Genomic DNA, 20207 nt, shown 5'->3' with positions numbered 1-20207 from the left:
TAAATGGAAAATTTAAGATTAAAACAAAGCTGGTCTACTTCTGCTTTGTCTAATCTTATATTAAGAATACATATTTAACATTTAAGCAGACAATAAGATTTAATCATATTTATCAGTCATAAAAAATAAGAAAAAAGGTTTTTTTTAAATATATACATATACAATAGATTTTTATGAAGTTTAAAGCTATAAAATAACTTAAAATACATTTCTTTTATACTATGGTATATTAAGACGGAGAGGACAACTTTAGCATTTCACCTGATGGCAAAGTTAAGATTGATATGTAAAAAAAAATAATTCAGTCAACTGTGTAAGGAAGTCCAGACAATACATACACTTTTCCTTTTTTAATTTCATGATTCTTAGAAGTTTTAGGGCCGGCCCCGTGGCTTAGCGGTTAAGTGCGTGCGCTCCACTACTGGCAGCCCGGGTTCAGATCCCGGGCGCTCACCAACACACCGCTTCTCCGGCCACGCTGAGGCCGTGTCCCACATACAGCAACTAGAAGGATGTGCAACTATGACATACAACTATCTGCTGGGGCTTTGGAGTAAAAAAGGAGGAGGATTGGCAATAGATGTTAGCTCAGAGCCGGTCTTCCTCAGCAAAAAGAGGAGGATTAGCATGGATGTTAGCTCAGGGCTGATCTTCCTCACAAAAAAAAAAAAAAAAGAAGAAGTTTTAACTAAAATACTGTTATTCAGAAGGTTTCCTACCTTGAGCAAATTTTCACAGAGGTCATTAAAGTTCTTATTGAGAGCTTGATTAGTCAGGTTAAGGCTGCTTAATCGGATTACTCTTACTGATGTGAACATCTAAATATGGGGAGACACAATAGCATGTCATTTTATTATTTTTAACTAAATACTGTAACAGTTGAGAAAACTGCCAAGTAATGAACAATGATAACTAATATGGTATGAAAAAGGACAACATTTTAATTGCAGTAAGGAGGTCAAAAAGAAACATATACTAGGAAGGAACTTGCTAAAATCAAGTATGTTTCATTTGCTTAAAATTAAGAATGACAGGTTTACCTGTATTTCAGATGTCCAATTATTTATACCAGGCATGATTTCTGTATTACAACTATAAAAGCCTGTCAAAATAAATTACAGTTAAAATATACGATAATATTTCATTTATTTTTGTTAAAGAATAACATTTTTCAATTATTACATGAAGTTCTAACTGTAAGATCCATTCATTCTTTTTTTATAAAACTCTATATTTTCAGGAAACTTTAGACTATCTTATTAAATTATCAGGTTTTTTTAAATGTATAAACATAAAAGGATTAAAAATCAGTTCACCTAAGTTCTCACGTAAATAGCTTTAAACTATGTTTTCACTCTTGGAGCAGCAAAGCACATAGGATGTGACACTGATAAAGTCTTTAAAATAAAGTAAGTACTATAATAATGATGAACTAAAATACTGATATGCAAAACTAGTCTCATCTCAAAGGTAATTTTTTTCTGTTCACCTGAAGGAGGAGGAACATCAGTAAGTAGAGAATGTACATCTTCCATAGCATCTGTGTCATCAATCTGAAAATAAAAAGATTAAAACTATTACATAAGTAGTAAATACATAACCATTTCAAATTTTTAAAAATAATTATTATTTACTAAGCAGAATACATATGAGTCAAGGAAAAGCAGAGCCATTTTTTCCCTACGTTAAAATAAAAAACTTGAAAAAAAAATTTTCTAACGTCTGTAAATTTCCCCACAGTAATAATTATAAATACTTCTAAGTGAAATATTTTACATTTTAAACTACATTGAATTTTTTAAAAAATGAGACTTTTCTCAAGCCTCTATGAGGGTATGTTTCAATACTTAACAAAGATGCCATAATCAATCATTATCTCTATTTGTTTATATTAATTAAGTGCAATTGAAAAAAATCTTTTGACTGAATCCAGAACTGCTTTAAAACAGAATTACAGAGGGATAAATTTAAAGGCGCGTCTAAAAAAAATAAGTCCAAATCCTCTTTTTCTTACATTACAATATTCCACTGTGAATAATAAATAGTGAAAATATCCAACTGGACATATACTGACATTCATCTGTACACCAGGGGTCTAAGTCCTCACTCACACACTCTAAGCTTCCCCTCACATCACCGTTGGGTCTTCAAGAACCACCTTCACTTCCACTTTACTTTAGCAACCCACAGTTGTGGCCATACCTCAACCCACTATTCCCCACAACACTCCACACCCAGATCTCAAGCATTCTCAACCACAATCCCCTGTCTCTCTGTCCCTTCTCTTACTGAATCTGCACCTTGCCCTCAGTCCTCCGCCCACGTCTGCAGCACTTCTGTTCTCTACTGAGTCAGGATCCCAGGATCAGAAATATCAATAATGCTCTACATCAAGCTTATGGTAATGCTAAAAATCATCTGGAGAATTTGTTAAACAGATTCCTGGGCCCCACCTTGAAATTTCATTTACTAGGTCTGAAGTAGGGGCTCCAGCATTGGCATCTCTTACAAGCTCCCAGATAGTGCAGATGCTACAGGTAGTCACGGCACACGTGCAGTAGCAAAGTACCCGGGAACTCTTTACCTCCCTAACCTGACATATTCTTTTACCAATCTCCAATTTTTTTCTATTCTCAGACTGTAGAAAACTATGAGAAAAAAGCACAATTTCATATAGTTTGAGTTTTTTACAAATTAACACTCTCACCTCAGTTAAGCCTTGTGTATCCCCCATGGCTGACATCCTGATCGCATTCACGGGCACTGTTCTAGACTCTTCAAACCTCCAATTCCATCCCCATCCAATTCTGCCATCAGCTTCCTGCTTTACTGAGATCAAAGCATCTGATTTCTTCTCTCAACTGGTACCTTATCAGAACATTTCTGAGTATTCTCATTTATCTTCCTTTCTTTCAATATCAAAGGAAGATCACCTATCTCTTTCTTTCTTTCTTTATTTATTTATTTTTGCCCCCAAAGCCCCAGTAGATAGTTGTATGTCATAGCTGCACATCCTTCTAGTTGCTGCATGTGGGACGCGGCCTCAGCATGGCCGGAGAAGCGGTGCGTCGGTGTGCGCCCGGGATCCGAACCCGGGCCGCCAGCAGCGGAGTGCGCGCACCCAACCACTAAGCCACGGGGCCGGCCCAACCTATCTCTTTCAAAGCTAACCATTCTACAGGGGAGGGCAGGGGAGCAGATCTGTGAGGGAGGAGGCTCCATAAACCTTTTGTGCCACATTTATTCTCCAGAAATGTTAGTTCTGAGTGTGTTTTTATAATGAAAGTTCACTTATATCTTCTGAATTCAGTAAGAAAACACTACACCCAGAAGTCACAGTGCTTACATTATTATAATACATGTAAAAATGTTAAAATTATAGTAACATGTTATAACATATAAAGCAGGTAATAATTACAGCAGGTGAAAGAATAGCTTTCTTACTTAAATTCATTCAGGCTTACAAAAATAGCTCCAAGAGTTTAATATTATTTTAATTTTGTTTCAAGCCATACATTAATTTTTCCAGAACCATCTGCATTATTGTATCAGTAATCTGGTTTTGAACAAAAAAATATATTAACAAGTTCTGATATTTTCAAGTTCGTTGTAACTTCTATAAAAATATTTTTTGATATTTATAGCAGTTATAATGCTACAAAAGTATCACATCAATTTAGGATCTGATGGTAAAAATGCACATCTTATCTTCCAAAAACTTTAAGAAATTAGTCCAATGCAATAATACCTCCAAAACAAAAGCATCTTTTTTCCCATGTGAAAGGTCCAATTCTGTAACTTCATCAGAGCTTTCTGATTGAGATCTTAAAAGTCTTGAGCGTTGTCTGGGTTCTGGGATGGGTGATCCTATAATCTCTTCAGATATCTCCTAGAAGAAATATAATTGCTTTGTATCACATGAAACTGTCTTTTTCGCTTTTTGGCTTTTTTCTTCCTTTGGTAAACTGCAGTATTTTCTCTTTTTCCTTTTTTTATTGAGATATAATTGACATATTATATTAGTTTCAGGTGTACAACTTAATGATTTGGTATTTGTATACTTCAGTCTGATTTTAAATTTTTATATTAATAGACAACTACCTGTGGGGGAAGAAGTCTGTAAAATATATTCACAGTCTATATTTAATTACAACTTTTATGACTATAACTAACGCTTTATTGAGTACCTGGATATTTCCTTTGATTGATAATAGCACCCTTGAAACGCTACTCCACAAACTTGATCGCTAACACAGACATAGAAGGCAATACTGACATCTAGTGTACAGAGAAGACACTACAATGAGTAGTCCCAGCTCAGAAGGTATTTTCTACTCAGCATTCAAAAGTCCTAATAGCTCATAAAGAACTAAAGATTTATGTCCCCAAATAGGACTCCACTCTTTCATATCTTTCTTTATCCAGTTGTAAGTTTTCTTTTTTTTTTTTTTTGTGAGGAAGATCAGCCCTGAGCTAACATCTACGCCAATCCTCCTCTTTTTGCTGAGGAAGACCGGCTCTGTGCTAACATCTATTGCCAATCCTCCTCCTTTTTTTACCCCAAAGCCCCAGCAGATAGTTGTATGTCATAGTTGCACATCCTTCTAGTTGCTGTATGTGGGATGCGGACTCAGCATGGCCAGAGAAGTGGTGCATCGGTGAGCGCCGGGATCCGAACCTGGGCCGCCAATAGTGGAGCATGTGCACTTAACCGCTAAGCCAAGGGGCCGGCCCCCTAGTGGTAATTTTTCAAAGCTCCACATAGTAAAATGAAGAATATGATAAACGTATTTCTTTGTACGTATACACAATACACATATTATGCATGTATTTCCTGTGCAACTTACCAAGCTAAATGAACTTTGGTAGTTACAATATGATCTTTTTGAGGCCAGTGTATGATGAAATCCTATATGGGTCTGTAAGCTTTCACCTATTCCCTAGCCAAAGATCGGAGCTAACTAGAGGCCCTAAATACCTGTTGGCCACAAGGAAAATCTGGAGAATATGGACATGTGAGCACAAATGCAAAGGGCATAGCCTATTGTTGGTGTAACAAAGCTGGCTTTTTAAAAAACAAGGAAATTATAAGAAAACGTTTTTCAAAAACATAGTTTTAAATGTTCATTGCTAGTGCCTACGTTACATAAGACTACCACCACATAGTTTCATAACACAGCTATTTATGCATTACTTTCACATCCATTTATCTTACTTACATTCCAAATTAACCTGCCCTATATAAATCTGACAGGGTGCCTATTGTAATGACTATAAAATGAGAAAGAGCTGCAGTTCAGGGGTAAAGTCGTTTGCTGTGTTTGAAAACTAGTAAGTGAGGAACCTGTCTAGATCAGTTCTTTTGACTGAGTGCAATGTTCTTCCCACTAGATTTCGCCCTATTTTTTATAATTCCATAGTAGCTTAAAATTCACTTATGCCTCTGTTCACTGTATTACAGACCTAATAAATGTAACCATCTGGTATTTAATATATCTTAGATTCATATTGAGGTTTCACCACTGATACTGTTATTCTAAAAGCTTTGCACCTCATTTTGATACCTTTGGTTGACTGAATTATCTCCATTTAAGTGGTACTACACTATTGCATTAGAAACATTTGTCAGTGTACTGAGGAAAAAATCAAACGATAGCATTCACTTCAGCTAGGGCTACCTTTCTAAGAGAAGGAATACTCTGATCCACATTTTTAGGTGGGGCATACATTGTTTTAGAAAATTGAAAAGACAGAACTGTAATCTGGGTAGTGGCCTGGTACACTGACTGTGTCAAACAAATTCTGAGATGTTAAGCTAAAAGACTGTAAGAGTCAGTATCTGAAATAAGGAAAGACATATTAGAAGATTCATAAATTGATTAGTCCTTTTGTGGAAACACAGTCATATTCAACACATGAAATCCATATATACTGAAATTTTTTAAATCATAACAGATTTATTCCCTCCTCTAAAATGTACTACTGAAACAGAAGTTCAATAAATATTTATTGAATGGATGAAGTAAAATAATTCACATTCTGATTTAAATATCTCTCTGTCTTCAAGGGGCTCACATGATAGTAAAGGAAGACAGACATGTAAAAACCAAGTGCAATAATCTGTAACAGGCACTATGACAGAAGCACGTACAGGTACAACAGGAACACAATGGAGGAGGGTCAACTGTTCCTGCGGCAGGTCAGGAGGGAAGCACAGAGTTGATAAACACTGTTAAGCAAAAGAGTCCAGCTCATACCATTAGAACTGATAAATGGAGCCCTAACACATAGCTTTACAAATCATTCTCCCCAATGGGCATAAACACTATTAGTAGATGTTCAAATATCAAAATATAATTAAACAAGAAAAACAATGTATTGCAAACAGTCTACTGTGCTGTGTGAAAAGCTTTTACAAAGGCTATTTAAGTATTAATATATTAACACATTAACTTTCTTAGACGTTCTATACCAGCACAATAGAAATACAAAGCAAGCCTCATAAGTAATAAAATAAAAAAGAAACAAATTAAATAAATTTCAATAAAATATTGAAAATATTTTATTTTCAATAAATATTTATTACATTTTCAACATGTACCCATAAAAAATATTCATGAGATATTTTACATTCTTTTTCAATCTAAGCCTTCAAAATCCGGTGTATACAGTATTTTTATGTTTTCAGCACATCTCAGTTCAGACCAGCCACACGTCAAGTGCTCGAGAGCCACATGTGGCCAGTGTCTACCACACTGCACAGTGTAGCTCTAGGTCACATCCTTAAAATTCCCTCCAGCTTAACAACTTTTCTAGAAAGCTGTAAGTCTGAAGCTAGAATTTAGATGCACTGTTCCAAAAGACCAAAATTCAATAGTATGTATAAAATAAAATAATAAAAACAACAATAATAATCTTATCCAAACACTTTGCTTTTACAGAAGTATTTCATTATCAGATAGTCATAAAAACAACTAGTTTCTTTCTAACTCCAACACATTTTTCCTTCAATTCAGACTATGGCTATAAGGCATCCATAGAGGAAGAGGCATTGTGATACCAACTGCAAACTTGGTGAGAAGACTGACCATGGAAATGACCAGTAGGAAAATTCTAAGAAAGAAGCTGAAACCAAAACACTCTGTATTCTATCACATTTTTACCACAGATAAGCAATCTATCTTTTTACTAAAAAAGAACATTTTAAGCCATTTATTTAGTCATTCAACAAGTATTTATCAAGAGGCTACTACTAGGAGGAACTGTTCTAGGCATTAGGAATACAGCTTTGATTGAGCTTCATTCCACTGGGAGTAACAAGCAATAGACAAAAATCAAAAATCTCTCTCTTTGTGTGTACACACACACGCACACACACACACACACACACACACAGATAAGAGAAAGAGAAAATAATAAAACACAGAAGGGGGATAGGAAGTACCAAAAATTGACCGGAGCGTTACAATTTTTAAATAGGATGGTCAGAATCGGCCTCCCTAACAAGGAGACACTTGAGCACGGACATAAACGGATGCAAAGGGAGGTAACAGAATGAGTAATAAGAAGAGCGAATCTAAACAGTGCAAAAAAATCTTTTATGTCCAAAATAAGATAACCTAAAAATACACTAACATCTAAACAATAACTTATGTATTCACAATGTAGATTTATTTTACTTACTGGAGGAGTGATTTCATATAACTCTTTATTCTTAGCAATCGTGTCATTTATCTTCTTTTGCATATGAGATATATGCTGTTCGTAGGAGCCATCATTAGGAGTCTTCCCGGCAATCTGAATACCACCAGGAGTTGGTAAAGCTGCTAAATACACACCTGTGGCCGACTTATAAAAACAATGGGGAGATAATCAGAAGAATATCTAAAGAATAACAGTCTTTAAGTTTTCATATTTATTAATGTGGTCTTTGCCCCATAGGAAAAAGAGAGTTAGCACCAGTGTATGCCTAGGACATATGTGGAAGGGCACAGAAAAACCACCAGTCACAGGGGTTGGGTTGCTTCTGATGAGAACCCTGGGAAGGTAGGAGACAGCAGCGGAAAGGGGATTCACTTTCCACTGCATACCCAACTGTACTTTACAATTTTTACCTTATGATTGTAAAAAATAAATTACACTGAAAAAACAGCTTAGAAAAAAAGATAAAAAGTTGTTAAAAAGTAAATTTTTCATTAATGAGGAGATAATTTATCTTTAAAATGCAAAAGTGAAAGGGAAACTTTTGCAAAGCAAGTGAGGAAACCAAAGTTCAGGTACAATAGGAAACTTACTCAAGATCACACTGTCAATAAATGTAGAGAAGAGATCTGAACCTGCTTCTCACTCCAAAACCCAGGAATTTTTCACTAGACCACCTTACTTCCATAATGACCAAGAAAGAAAACTTTACTCGACACAGTTTATTTTAAATATTTAATTCAATGACTATTAATTTCTGACTCTGTAACAGTACTTTATGCCATTAGTACTGGAAAACTATTAGGGGAAATACAAAAAAAGATAATACACACACACACCTATGATAATTTATGTTTAAATATGATGTACACCTGAAATTTATACAATGTTATACCTGAAATTTATACAATGTTATAAACCAATGTTACTGCAATAAACAAAAAATTAAAAATAATAATAATAATAAAAATAAAAAAATAAAGAGTAAAAAAAATATGCTTATATCAGCAAAGCAAAAAATATATATAGAAATATAAACATCAAATTGTTAACATCAAAGGAGTGGAACAGGGAAAAGAGAAGACAATTCTCTTAACGCTAGATATTTGTGTATTTTGAATTGTTTGAGTTGATATTATTATTTATAAATTAATCAACTGTGAATTTTGTAAAAGTCCATCTTAAAAAGGGTATGATATTCTATAATGAAGTCTGCACAGTAGATGAAACTGATCCTCAGAAGCTCTTTTTCTTTGTTCTTCAGTGTCCCTGACTGTACCAGAGACCCAGTCTCTGATGTTCAACCCCAGAATGCCCTCTGTGCCACATGAAGCCTTAGTGCACCATCTCAAACACTTTCTTCACAGCACTCACTAACAAGGCAACAGTCCAGAATGGTTGAGAACACAGACTCTGGAACTAGATAGGCCTGGATTTGAAATTCAGTTCCAGTACATGTAACCACATCATTTTGGACAAGTCTCAACCTATCACGGCATCCACTTTCTCCTCTCTTTGTAAAGAGAAGACAATATTACATTCCTTCTGGAGTAGCACAGTGCCAGACACCCAGTAGGCACTCATCCAGAGATTAACCATCATGGAAGCTACTCATAGGACTTTGAGATTTAAATACACAAGCTAAAACACAGCACAAAGATCAGAATCTCAAACAGTTGTAATTAGCGTCACTAGTGATCAAGAAGAAGATTAGTAAGGATCAGAAAAGGCAGTATTTGAGACAAGCACTGAAGAATTATTACCAGGGTCACAAACTAGTTTCCTAGGGCTCAACCATCAGAAGTGTCTGATACAGTTGGCACAATGTTTTTTAAACCTTTGAATCTGAATCAAGCTCTTAGTTTCCAGAGACACTTACCAATAACTATAGTTTTGTATTCACTCCAAATTACACATTTATATTATGTCCTCACTAAGCAAGTTTTTAGATGAATGAATTATAACGAACATTTTTTCCCAAGTTAATCTAAATATCAAATATTTTAATATAATCAGATTACTTTCATTAATCATTACAAATTTCTCCTGTTAAAAAATTGTGATTACCTAACTAGTTTATCATCGCCACACAATTATTCCCTATATACAGAAATTTACATATCTGCTCTTATAGAAAGAACAGATGAAGCAGGAAACAATTTAGCATTTTATCTACAAATGCATACTGAGAAAAAGAATCCAAGTTCCATAAATTTCCTAAAATGAAATTTCTATGCATGTCTCAGAAAGATGGCAGAGAATTTCAACTGGAAAAGTGCCAGTGACATAGACAAAAATGCTGGCTAGTAAAGTGTCTAGAATATGAGATGATTTCCACAGATAGAATCTGATCAATATATATTTTGCAGGCATCTAGTTCTCTGGGTCTCAGGCTACTCATAAAGGCAGATCTCACTTTCCCCGCTGACAACTTTCTGAAGTCAGAACTTATTTTCTAACAAGCCAAGGTGAACATGAAGCTGAGATAAAGAGCTTTTCACTGCCTCACAATTGATCAGCACTTAAGAAACACAATATTTTATTGCACATTCTACTACAGACCACATGTGCACATTTATGATGAAACAATTCTCTGTCCAACAGTAGACAGTATCTCACATGTATTGCTTTATGTTCTCCATTGAAACTAAAGATTATTTTAGCACAGTGGTCCACCGCTCAGGAGTGTTTTTACCCCCCAGAGGACATCTGGTAATGTCTGGAGACATTTTTGGTTGTCACACTGGAGAGAAGCTATTAGCATCTAGTGGGCAGAGGCCAGGGATGCTGAGAAACATCCTACAATGAACAAGACAGCCCCCCACAACAAAGAATTATACATCCCCAAATGTCAACAGCGCTGAGAACTCTGTTTTAGCAATGAATAAACCATAATAAAGTCCAGAAAAATGGAGGCCAACTTACTAAACAAGCCATACATGACAACTTTTAGAAATCCGACTAGTGAGGTTATGGTCAGAATATTATAATAATAATGTAAATATAAATAATTTTATATAATAACTTACTAATTTAATTTTAAATAATAATAACTTTATAAACATAAAAATAAAATATCTGAAAGCCTATCACCAGACTTTTTATTTCTTATAATGTCCCCAACTCTTAAAGGTCTTGACGCCAGTTTCTTTAAATAAGTCTTTTTAATAAAAAGACTCTCTGAATCACCTGAAATGGAATCTACTACAACTACAGGAATCACAAAACCAAACCAAAACATCTACACTTACTGCTAAGCCCATCAACATATTTTCACCCACTGTGATCTGAATTCTCAGTCCAAATAAAGCGTTCATTCCTTTCAGTTTCAGTTTATTCATGAGCTGAGTGTGCACTTCATATTCCATAAACGGCAGCAGATTACTGATAGCTGTGGCATTTGCTTCCGCCTGTGCTTTCTTTTTTAAGCGACATAACCTGCGAAGGAAAATAATTCAGTCAGTGGATGGTATTCTTGGTACCATCTTAAGAAACGTCCACTTTTTAAAACTTTCTGAAATTATACTTGATAAAACATTTACTTGTTTCAAATGGGCTTATTAAGTTATATCAATAATCTTTTCTGCCATTTTCCTCACTGTAAACACTTTGGCTAAAAGTCCTATTTCAATAACAAAAAGAAAAATCTCAAAATCTCTAGCAATGAAATAAATACTGATCAAAATCACTAGAGAATATAATTTAAAATCTTAGGTTTCACAACTCCATATGATCATATGACGGATGGATAGCAGAGGAAAAAAGTTAATTTACTCATTAAAAGCATACAAAACTTACTTGAGTATCTCCCACATGCCAGGCACTGTTGTGGATGGTGGGCACTAATCAATGAACAGAACACAAAGTCCCTGTCCTCATGGTTACATTTCAGTGGTGGGGGGGGGGGCGGGGGATGAACAAAGAAACCCGGCAAGCTCAGATTGTGTTTAAGAATCAGGTGTCTGAAGAAAATAAACCAGCTGAAGCGAGGGAATAACTAGAGAGAAGGCCTCACAGGAGAGCTGGGATCTTAAAGACATGATGGGACTGAAGAGTTGGAGAAAGACAACTGCAGAATGGAGTTGGCAGATCAGAAGAACCAAGAGGAGACCACTGTAGCTCAAGTGCAGAGAGCAAGCGTGCGAGTGCAGCTAAGGGGCCTGACCATGTTAGGGTCATACGGGTCACGGTAAGGAGTCTGATTTTATTCTATCAGCAACGGGAAAGCCCAGATGGGTTTTAAGCAATAACATGATCCAATTTATATTTTAGGACATCATTTATATTGCTACACAGAGAATGGAGTAAATATGACACGTGGGGATGGCAGACAAGAGGCTATTTAGGTAAGAGACAATGAGAGCTTGGACTAAAAAGGTAGCAGTGAAGAAGAAGGAAAGATTCCCAAACTGGCAAGCCAGGCTATTTAGGCTAGTAGTCCTCAAACTTTAGCTTCCATCAGAACCACCTGGAGGGCTTGTTATACAACAATTACTGAGCCCCATCCCCAGAGTTTCTGATTCAATAGGTCTGGGGTGGAGCCTGAGAATATGCATTTCTGTAAATTCCCCTGAGGATGGTGATGCTATTGGTCTAGGGACCACACTCTGAGAACTGCTGATAGAGACTAACCTCCTCCTACCTAAAACAAAAAAAATTACATAAATTATATATTTTTAAAAATCTTCTCAGTAGCATCACAGGTCAAGGGCAAGGGATAGGGAAGTATAAACATAAGGAGGTAGTATGAGTTCTTTTTTGATGGTGGAACAACAGTTCTGTGCCTTGACTGTGGTGGTGGTTACACAAATCTACTGGTGGGATAAAATTACATAGAACTATACATATACACACAAATACAGAAATCAATGCAAGTTTAAAAAATTGTAAAAACTGAATGAAGTCTATAGTATAGTTAACAGTATTATACCAATGTCAATTTCCTAGTTGATACTCTACTACAGCTGTATAAGATGTCACCAACAGGGGTAGCTGGGTGAAGGGTACCTGGCACTCTTTGTACCATTTTTGCGACTTCCTGTGAACCTATCACAGTCAAAGGAAACAAAACACGATGAACAATAACCAGCAGGAACAACAGAAAACAAAGAGATTTCAGATATTAAAATTATCAGTTACAGAATCAGTCACGAACTATAATAAGTAATATCAGATTTGAAAAAGAATAAAATAAAAATTCTAGAAACAAAAAACTGATCAACAAAAATTAAAAACCTCAATTATTAAGCTTAATAGCATACTCGAGATAACTGAAGAGAGAATTAGAGAATTGAAAGATAGCTAAGAAAGTATCCAAAATATAGCATAGAGAAACAAAAAGATAGAAAATATAGACAAGAGAGCAACAGACATGGAGAAAACAGTGAGAAAGTCTAACATATTTTAAATTGGATCATCAAGAAGAGAGAAGAGATGAAACACAGGAGAACTAATATCTAAAAATTTTCTAAAACACATAAAAGACACCAATCTACAGATTCCAGAAGCCCAATGTATAAGAATTAGGATAAAGAGAACTCCATACTTAACATGATAAGGAAACTGCAGAAAACCAAAGACAAATAGAATAGCTCACACACAGCCTCAGGAAAAAAATACGCTACCTTCAAAGGAACAACAGTTGGTCTAATAGGTTATTTTTCAACGGTAGCAATGAAACGCAGAAGGCAGTGGAAGGGTATCTTCAACGTGCTGAAAGAAAATAAATGCCAGCCCAAGATAGTTTTTAAAGATAAAATAAACACATTTTAAGACAAGCAAAAAATAGTTCACCACCAGCAGACCCACCAAAAGAAATACTAAATGATATACCTCAGGCAAAAGAAAAACAATCCCAAACAGAAGGTCTAAGATGCAAGAGGAAATGAAAGCATAAGTAAATGGATTAGAAATATATTTTATAAGAAAACTCAACATGACTTTTAATAAATTTCACGTGAGGAGGTTAGGAAAGAGGACAGTGTCAAAGAATACCATATTTGGCATGAAGACCTGGATACAGCAAGGTATTGTTTATTACATAGAGAAGGCTAATAAAAAAAGACAAAATCGGGGCCAGCCCGGTGGCGCAAGTGGTTAAGTGCGTGCACTCTGCTGCGGCGGCCTGGGGTTCGCCGGTTTGGATCCCAGGCGTGCACCGATGCACCACTTGGCAAGCCATGCTGCGGCAGCATCCCACATAAAGTGGAGGAAGATGGGCATGGATGTTAGCCCAGGGCCAGTCTTCCTCAGCAAAAATAGGAGGATTGGCAAATGTTAGCTCAGGGCCTATGTTCCTCAAAAAAAAAAAGACAAAATCATCCCATTTGCAACAACAAGGATAGACCTGGAGGGTATTATGTTAAGTGAAATAAGCCAGACAGAGAAAGACAAACACCACATGATTTCACTCATATGTGGAATATAAACCAACACACAGACAGAGAGAACTATATGGTGGTTACCAAAGGTAAGGGGGTTGGGGGGTGGGCACAACGGGTGAAGGGACGCATTTATATGGTTACTGACGAACAATAATGTACAACCAAAATTTCACAATCTTATACACTATCAAGACATCAATAAGAAAAACAGAGAAGGCTAATACGAAAGAAGTGGAGAAAATCAGCAGTTCAATTTGGAACAAGTATGAGATGCCTATGACACCTCAAAATGGGATGTGAAGTAGACAGGTAAGTATATGAGTCTGAAGCTCAGAAGCGATTCTGGACTAGAGTTATAAATCTGGGAGTCATAGACATATAAAGAGCACATAGACCTATAGGAGTTGATGAGTTCAACTACAGAGAGAGCTTTGAGAAGAGGGTCCAGATCCATGGCTCTCAAGGATCAAGAAATGAAGAGGAATCAACAAGGAGAATGAAGACTATACATGAAGGTAAGAAAAAGCAGAAAGTGTGGCATTGTGAAGTCAAAGGAGTTTCAAGAAGGAGAAAATGATTAACTGTGTGACTACTGCTGAGATGTCAAGCAAGATGAGGACAGAAATGCTCAGTGGTTTTGGTACCTGGCAGTGGTTAGCGACCTAGACAGCCACAGCTGTTTCCTGTATGCCTACCACAATGTAGCACTTCCTACTCCAGTACATTTTAAAAGGAACTCAACAGCTAAGTGAAGCAGTAAAAGAAACACTACACAGCACTGCTCTTTAAAAGAGATAAAAGTCAATTTCCAAAATGTTTTACATGTTTAATGTCATTAAAGCATACTGAGTCACATCCATAGCCTGCAAGGTTAATTAATAATCCTCATAATAATAAACATTTGTACAGAATTTAAATGTTTAAACCTGCCTTTGCATATAAACTTATTTAAGTTTCATAAAGAGGGTATTTTTCCTCCCAATTTTCCATACAATAAAATACAAGGTTCGGCTAGAATTGCTCAGCCTGCCCAGGATCACACAGGTAGGAAACAGTACAGCAGATATTTGAAAATAGGTCTATTTGATTCCAAACCCTATTCTCGTCCAGGGATTCCAAATACTGTTTTCACAAACATACCTTGCTTGAATAAGACAACCTTTTCCAATAACTGTTGCATCTGTTGGGAGGTCTATAGTTGTAAAGAGAACATCAGGAACTTTTTGTTTCCTGCAGTTATAGCAATATGTGAGATGAGCTGGGAATGGCATATTCAGTTCATCATATGGTATATGGCAAAATCCACAGCCCGCAGGCAAATTTTCTTCTAGCCTATGTGATTACATTAAGAAAAAAATAAGGCATTATTGAAAAGTCTATGTATTTCTTAAAAAAATCTATTATATATACAGTACTTGTGTACAAATTACACCACAACTTCTACCACAGCGGGTTGTAAGAGTATCACTATGACTGATAAGAATTACCAATGACCATGAAATCAGAACCATATACTTTCCCATGAGAGAAAGGCTTACACAAGTAGCAAGTCATCTTGCACCAATTCATGTTTGATGACTTAGCACCTGATAAAAACCACTACTATCCCAAAGTTTTTTCTTTGGGGTACAACATAAAAACAAATGGTTAGAGAATAAGGGTGACATTTTCCTACTGTCTGACAAATATAACACAAACATAATCACAAAAAAAATTCCCATAAAAAAAAATTTTTAACCAAACTAACAATTTGAAAAAAATTCATTGTTAAAAACAAATCCTTTAAGAAGAACAAAAAGTAAGTCAAATATAGGCATACTCCAAAGTTTCTAATTTCCAGTGACTGTTTTTTTTTTTTTTTTTAAAAGATTTTATTTATTTATTTTTTTCCCCTTAAAGCCCCAGTAGGTAGTTGTATGTCATAGCTGCACATCCTTCTAGTTGCTGTATGTGGGACGCGGCCCCAGCGTGGCCGGAGAAGCAGTGCGTCGGTGCGCGCCCGGGATACGAACCCGGGCCGCCAGCAGCGGAGCGCGCGCACTTAACCGCCAGGCCACGGGGCCGGCCCTCCAGTGACTGTTTTAATATTTCTTAGAAACCAAAACACCTGTGTTTCATAAACGACATACATATCATAATTAAACCACAAATGAACAACCCACAACCATCCCATTCACTGTAAAATGTTTGTTGCAATATGCTGTTTATGAATTCATTTTAGAATGATTAAGTATTTTTTCACTCATTTAAATCTCAGGAAATTGGGAGAAGAGGAATGGAAACAGAGGGAATTCCAGACTTTCACACAGCCACATCTCCTAGGGCTCTGGAAGATGTGGGTTCTCAGCTCTCTCTAATCTAAAGCAACCCTTTAGAAGTGGAAATGTGGCAAGTAGTCAAATTAAAGAGGAGAAAGGAAACTCATACTATACCTACTAGGAGTCAGGCTTTTTGCAGATTCTTTGTATACATTATTTCACTGAATTTTCACAATAACCCTCTAAGTCAAATTAAATTACTCCCAAATATCATTCTTTTATTATTGAGATGGCATTCTGGTACATTAGAAGAAACAGGGAAATCAGACATCTGAGTAGAGCCGTGTGACCCTGAGCAAGTTATTTAACCTCTCAGAGCTGCCTCTATAAAACCGGAATAACAATTTTATAGGGCTCTTTTTGAAGATTAAGTAAGAAAACTATAGCTTAACACACACACCCCCCAATATAATGCCCAGCAGACAGCAACAAACACTAGTTCCACTTGACCTGAAACCAACATGAGATACTAAATAACTTGCTCAGTCACCCTAAGTACTAAGCAGCAGACCTCAGATTTTAATGCCAGTTTGTATGAATCCACAGCCCATGTGTTACAGGGGAGCACAAAAAAATGAAAACTGGGGCAATTTTTAACTAAACACCTCACACAAATTTGAACATAAGTGGTGCAACATCATAAGGCATAAAATATAAAAGTATTAAAATTTATGAAAGCATTTGAAATATGAAATGTACAAAAGGGGATTGTCTCTGAATAGTGAGATCATAAGGAATTTTTTCTTCCTTTTACTCTCCTGTATTTTTCAAATTTTCTCTAGTAAGCACTAATAATTTTATAGCAGAAAAAAAGACATTTTTCTCTATTACAAATAGGGATGGTACCTGTTGCATCGGACTGCCATATAAGGGAATTCACTGTATCCATCCAACCCACAGTACTGAAATAACCAAGCTGCATGGGAAAAGTCATTTCTATCTACTCAAGAATGAAACCTACTGACATGTGTAAGAACTGTATTACAACACTGGGTCAACACACTGGCAAAGTCAGGTTTCTCAACAGAACACTCCAGTTGTTTAATATACTTGAAAATGTCCTACCTTCACTTTCCTATTTATGATGACTTTTTAATGCTCTGCAATATATTATGGTCAAAATCCATTTTTAATATTGACAAAAGAAGAAACTTACCAAGGTCTTCTGTGTGCCTACCAGAGCTAGAATATCTTTCTTTGTTACATACAGATTTGCAAATTTATACTAAATTTGATCACATACAGAATTTTTTTGCTTTCTTACTTAATATATACTAATATATTAACACTGCAAAAAAAAACAAACATGCATACTGTAGAGTAAGGAGTAATTAAAATTTATACCATCTGGGTAGACTCCAGTACCAAACTAATAGTTTTCTGTGTACATATTTGATAATTTCATCTGTTTATGGAAAGTATTTTTGACGTTTATGGAAGCTAACAGATTAAAGGGACCAATAATCAAGTCAAAAAGTAACCTCATTTTACCTACTGCTTTCACTTTCTCTTTCTCATATATTAAAGTTATACTTCACTTTCATGAAGCTTTTATATATAATTTTGGTACAATATAGTGTTTTGTCTTATAAATTAAGAATTTTCTTTATGAAAACTGTTTCATGAACTTTTTCTGTTTTGGAGGTATGACAAAAGGAAACAAAAGTAAGAGAAAAATCAAATAAATTATTCCTATAGTGTAACAAACAAAAAAATGTATACTTGAAATTCTTCTATTGGTAGTCATACATGTCACTTATCAAGATACTAGAAGTAAAAATGTGTGTCTTACAGTGCAGAACCCAACACTTCTCTGTTGCTATGGGTCAGGTAAAAATCAATAAAGTGCCTAGTCCTGATTTCTACCCTGCCTCTGTAATCCACCCTCATAGAGAACTTCCCCGGCTCTGAGAGAAAAAAAGTCAATCTCTCCCTTCTCTGCTCTTATGGAAAATAAGCCAGCTGCCATGACAACCTCTGTTCCAAACAGCCCTCCACGGTGCCATCTTGCAGAAATCTAGGGTTCAGTACAGCTGCTGTGCCGGATGCAGATAAAATACAGACCTCTTCACTATAAAAGAAAAACACATAAACAAGTAAACAATTTCAGGCAATCTAACTTTGGAAAACGTTAAATATCAAAGTGATTACAAGGGTGACAATTTAAATTCAAGTTGGACTCTATTAAATATTAATAATATCACAGGATTACCTCCTAAACCTAGGATAGAAAATAGAAGTAATATAATGTTATTAAAATAGGGAGGGTAACAATTCTTTATTACTTAAAAATTGTAAAAGATAAAGTATAACATTAATGACAATAGATTCCTCTAAAATATGGTAAAGGTGATAAAGACTGCAATGTTTCAAAATAAAAGTAGGTACAAACTATACTGATAAATCCAGCAATAACCCATTAAACTGTATTAAAATACTCTTTAAATGCATATTAAATTTTATTAAAATTATTCTAAAAGCACAACTATGTAAATATCTATATTGCTATAGCTTAAACAATAATAAAAAGGTATCTGAAACAAATAATATCCAAAATATACTAAATGGAGCTTAAACTACACCATTACATGTATGATAAAAACTGATTTTCAAAAGAATTCTTTGAAACTCTTTATAACATATCACCCAATTTGAAAGCCAAAAAATTAAACAATCAACACAATTATTGAAGGAGATTACCCAAAGCAAATGAGAAAAGTAGCAGCCTGGGGATGAAACACTGGAAACAAAGTGTAAACGGACCAGAAGCCTAAGAGGGCATGAAAGAAATGGTCACTTGACCTGTAATTGAGTCAAGAGAGGCCAGGCTTCAAATGTAAGGTGGGCACTGAGAATGTCAGAAGGAATAACAGGGAGCCACCAAAGCCACGGAATCAAGGGGCTATGAGAGCAGAAGTGCATTTCTAGGAGTTTAATCCCATGACAGTAAGTAGGATGGGTCAGAACAGAAAAAATTAGCAAAGATGGGACTTAAATACAATGATTTTTTGAGGTCTAGAAGAAAAAAAGGAGTTTGTGTCAGATAAACTTCTAAGTAAATTAACTGGATTCATTTCTGCTGACTCCTGCATATGTGATCCATCTCCAGCCACACTGAATCTACATCTCTGGCTTCTCCACATGCTATTCTTTTAGCCTTGAACACTCTCCCTATGCCTCTTCTCTTCATTTATGTAATTCACACTCATCCCCTGAGATTCAGTTCAAGCTTCAGTTATTTCATTAACACTTTATTCCAATCTTACTTCTAACCTCCAACCCTCTGGGATCCCAAAACATCCTGGGATATCTCTATCATAAAATGTATTATACTTGTCATAATTCTCCAGTAGAATGTGAATCTGATGGCCTATATCCCTAGGACCTGAAAGTGTATGACACTAAATCCATGAATGAGGCAAGACTATCCACTGAGGATAAGCACAACAAAGTTAGTAGTTTTAACAAGAGCAGAACAGCTACAATGAGAATAGAACAGTTCAAGAGTATAATACATGGTCTGCAAAGGAAACAAAGGGCCCTCGGAAAATGAAATAGCATGGCTCTGTAATTCCCACATTTACTACAGTCCAATCATTTTTCTCTAACAATAATGATCACCACAAGCACAAGAGAATTATCCATGTAATAGCTGGCAGTAAGAATTATCCAAGAATAGAAGGTGGGAAAAGAAGATAGCAGAAAGTCAAACAATTTCTAGATGATGTCTATTATAAACTTTTGAAGGAGCTGAAAGTAGGGTTCAAGGATGGCAGACAGCAAGTAAAGTCAGAACCCAAGTAAG

At 35.7% G+C, this 20207-nt stretch overlaps 1 protein-coding gene across 8 annotated transcripts in view; it reads right to left on the bottom strand.

Annotated features, from left to right (window-relative positions):
* The window catches only part of C2CD5 (C2 calcium dependent domain containing 5), a 91716-nt gene that overhangs the window by 17963 nt on the left and 53546 nt on the right, over positions 1 to 20207 (bottom strand). For all 8 annotated transcript variants that reach the window (XM_087442683.1, XM_004435449.3, XM_087442680.1 and 5 more), the window contains 8 exons: positions 18378 to 18473; positions 15225 to 15416; positions 10953 to 11139; positions 7684 to 7848; positions 3749 to 3889; positions 1490 to 1553; positions 1041 to 1102; positions 720 to 818 (listed from right to left, as the gene is read on the bottom strand). In XM_087442683.1, the coding sequence (XP_087298809.1) occupies positions 720 to 818; positions 1041 to 1102; positions 1490 to 1553; positions 3749 to 3889; positions 7684 to 7848; positions 10953 to 11139; positions 15225 to 15416; positions 18378 to 18473 (1006 nt within the window). The remainder of the gene's footprint in view (positions 1 to 719; positions 819 to 1040; positions 1103 to 1489; positions 1554 to 3748; positions 3890 to 7683; positions 7849 to 10952; positions 11140 to 15224; positions 15417 to 18377; positions 18474 to 20207) is intronic.

The sequence above is a fragment of the Ceratotherium simum genome, chromosome 17 (assembly GCF_057802395.1).
Source record: "Ceratotherium simum simum isolate JZ-2026a chromosome 17, ASM5780239v1, whole genome shotgun sequence".
NCBI classification, from domain to species: domain Eukaryota; kingdom Metazoa; phylum Chordata; class Mammalia; order Perissodactyla; family Rhinocerotidae; genus Ceratotherium; species Ceratotherium simum.
This window is presented reverse-complemented; position numbering and strand designations above follow the sequence as displayed.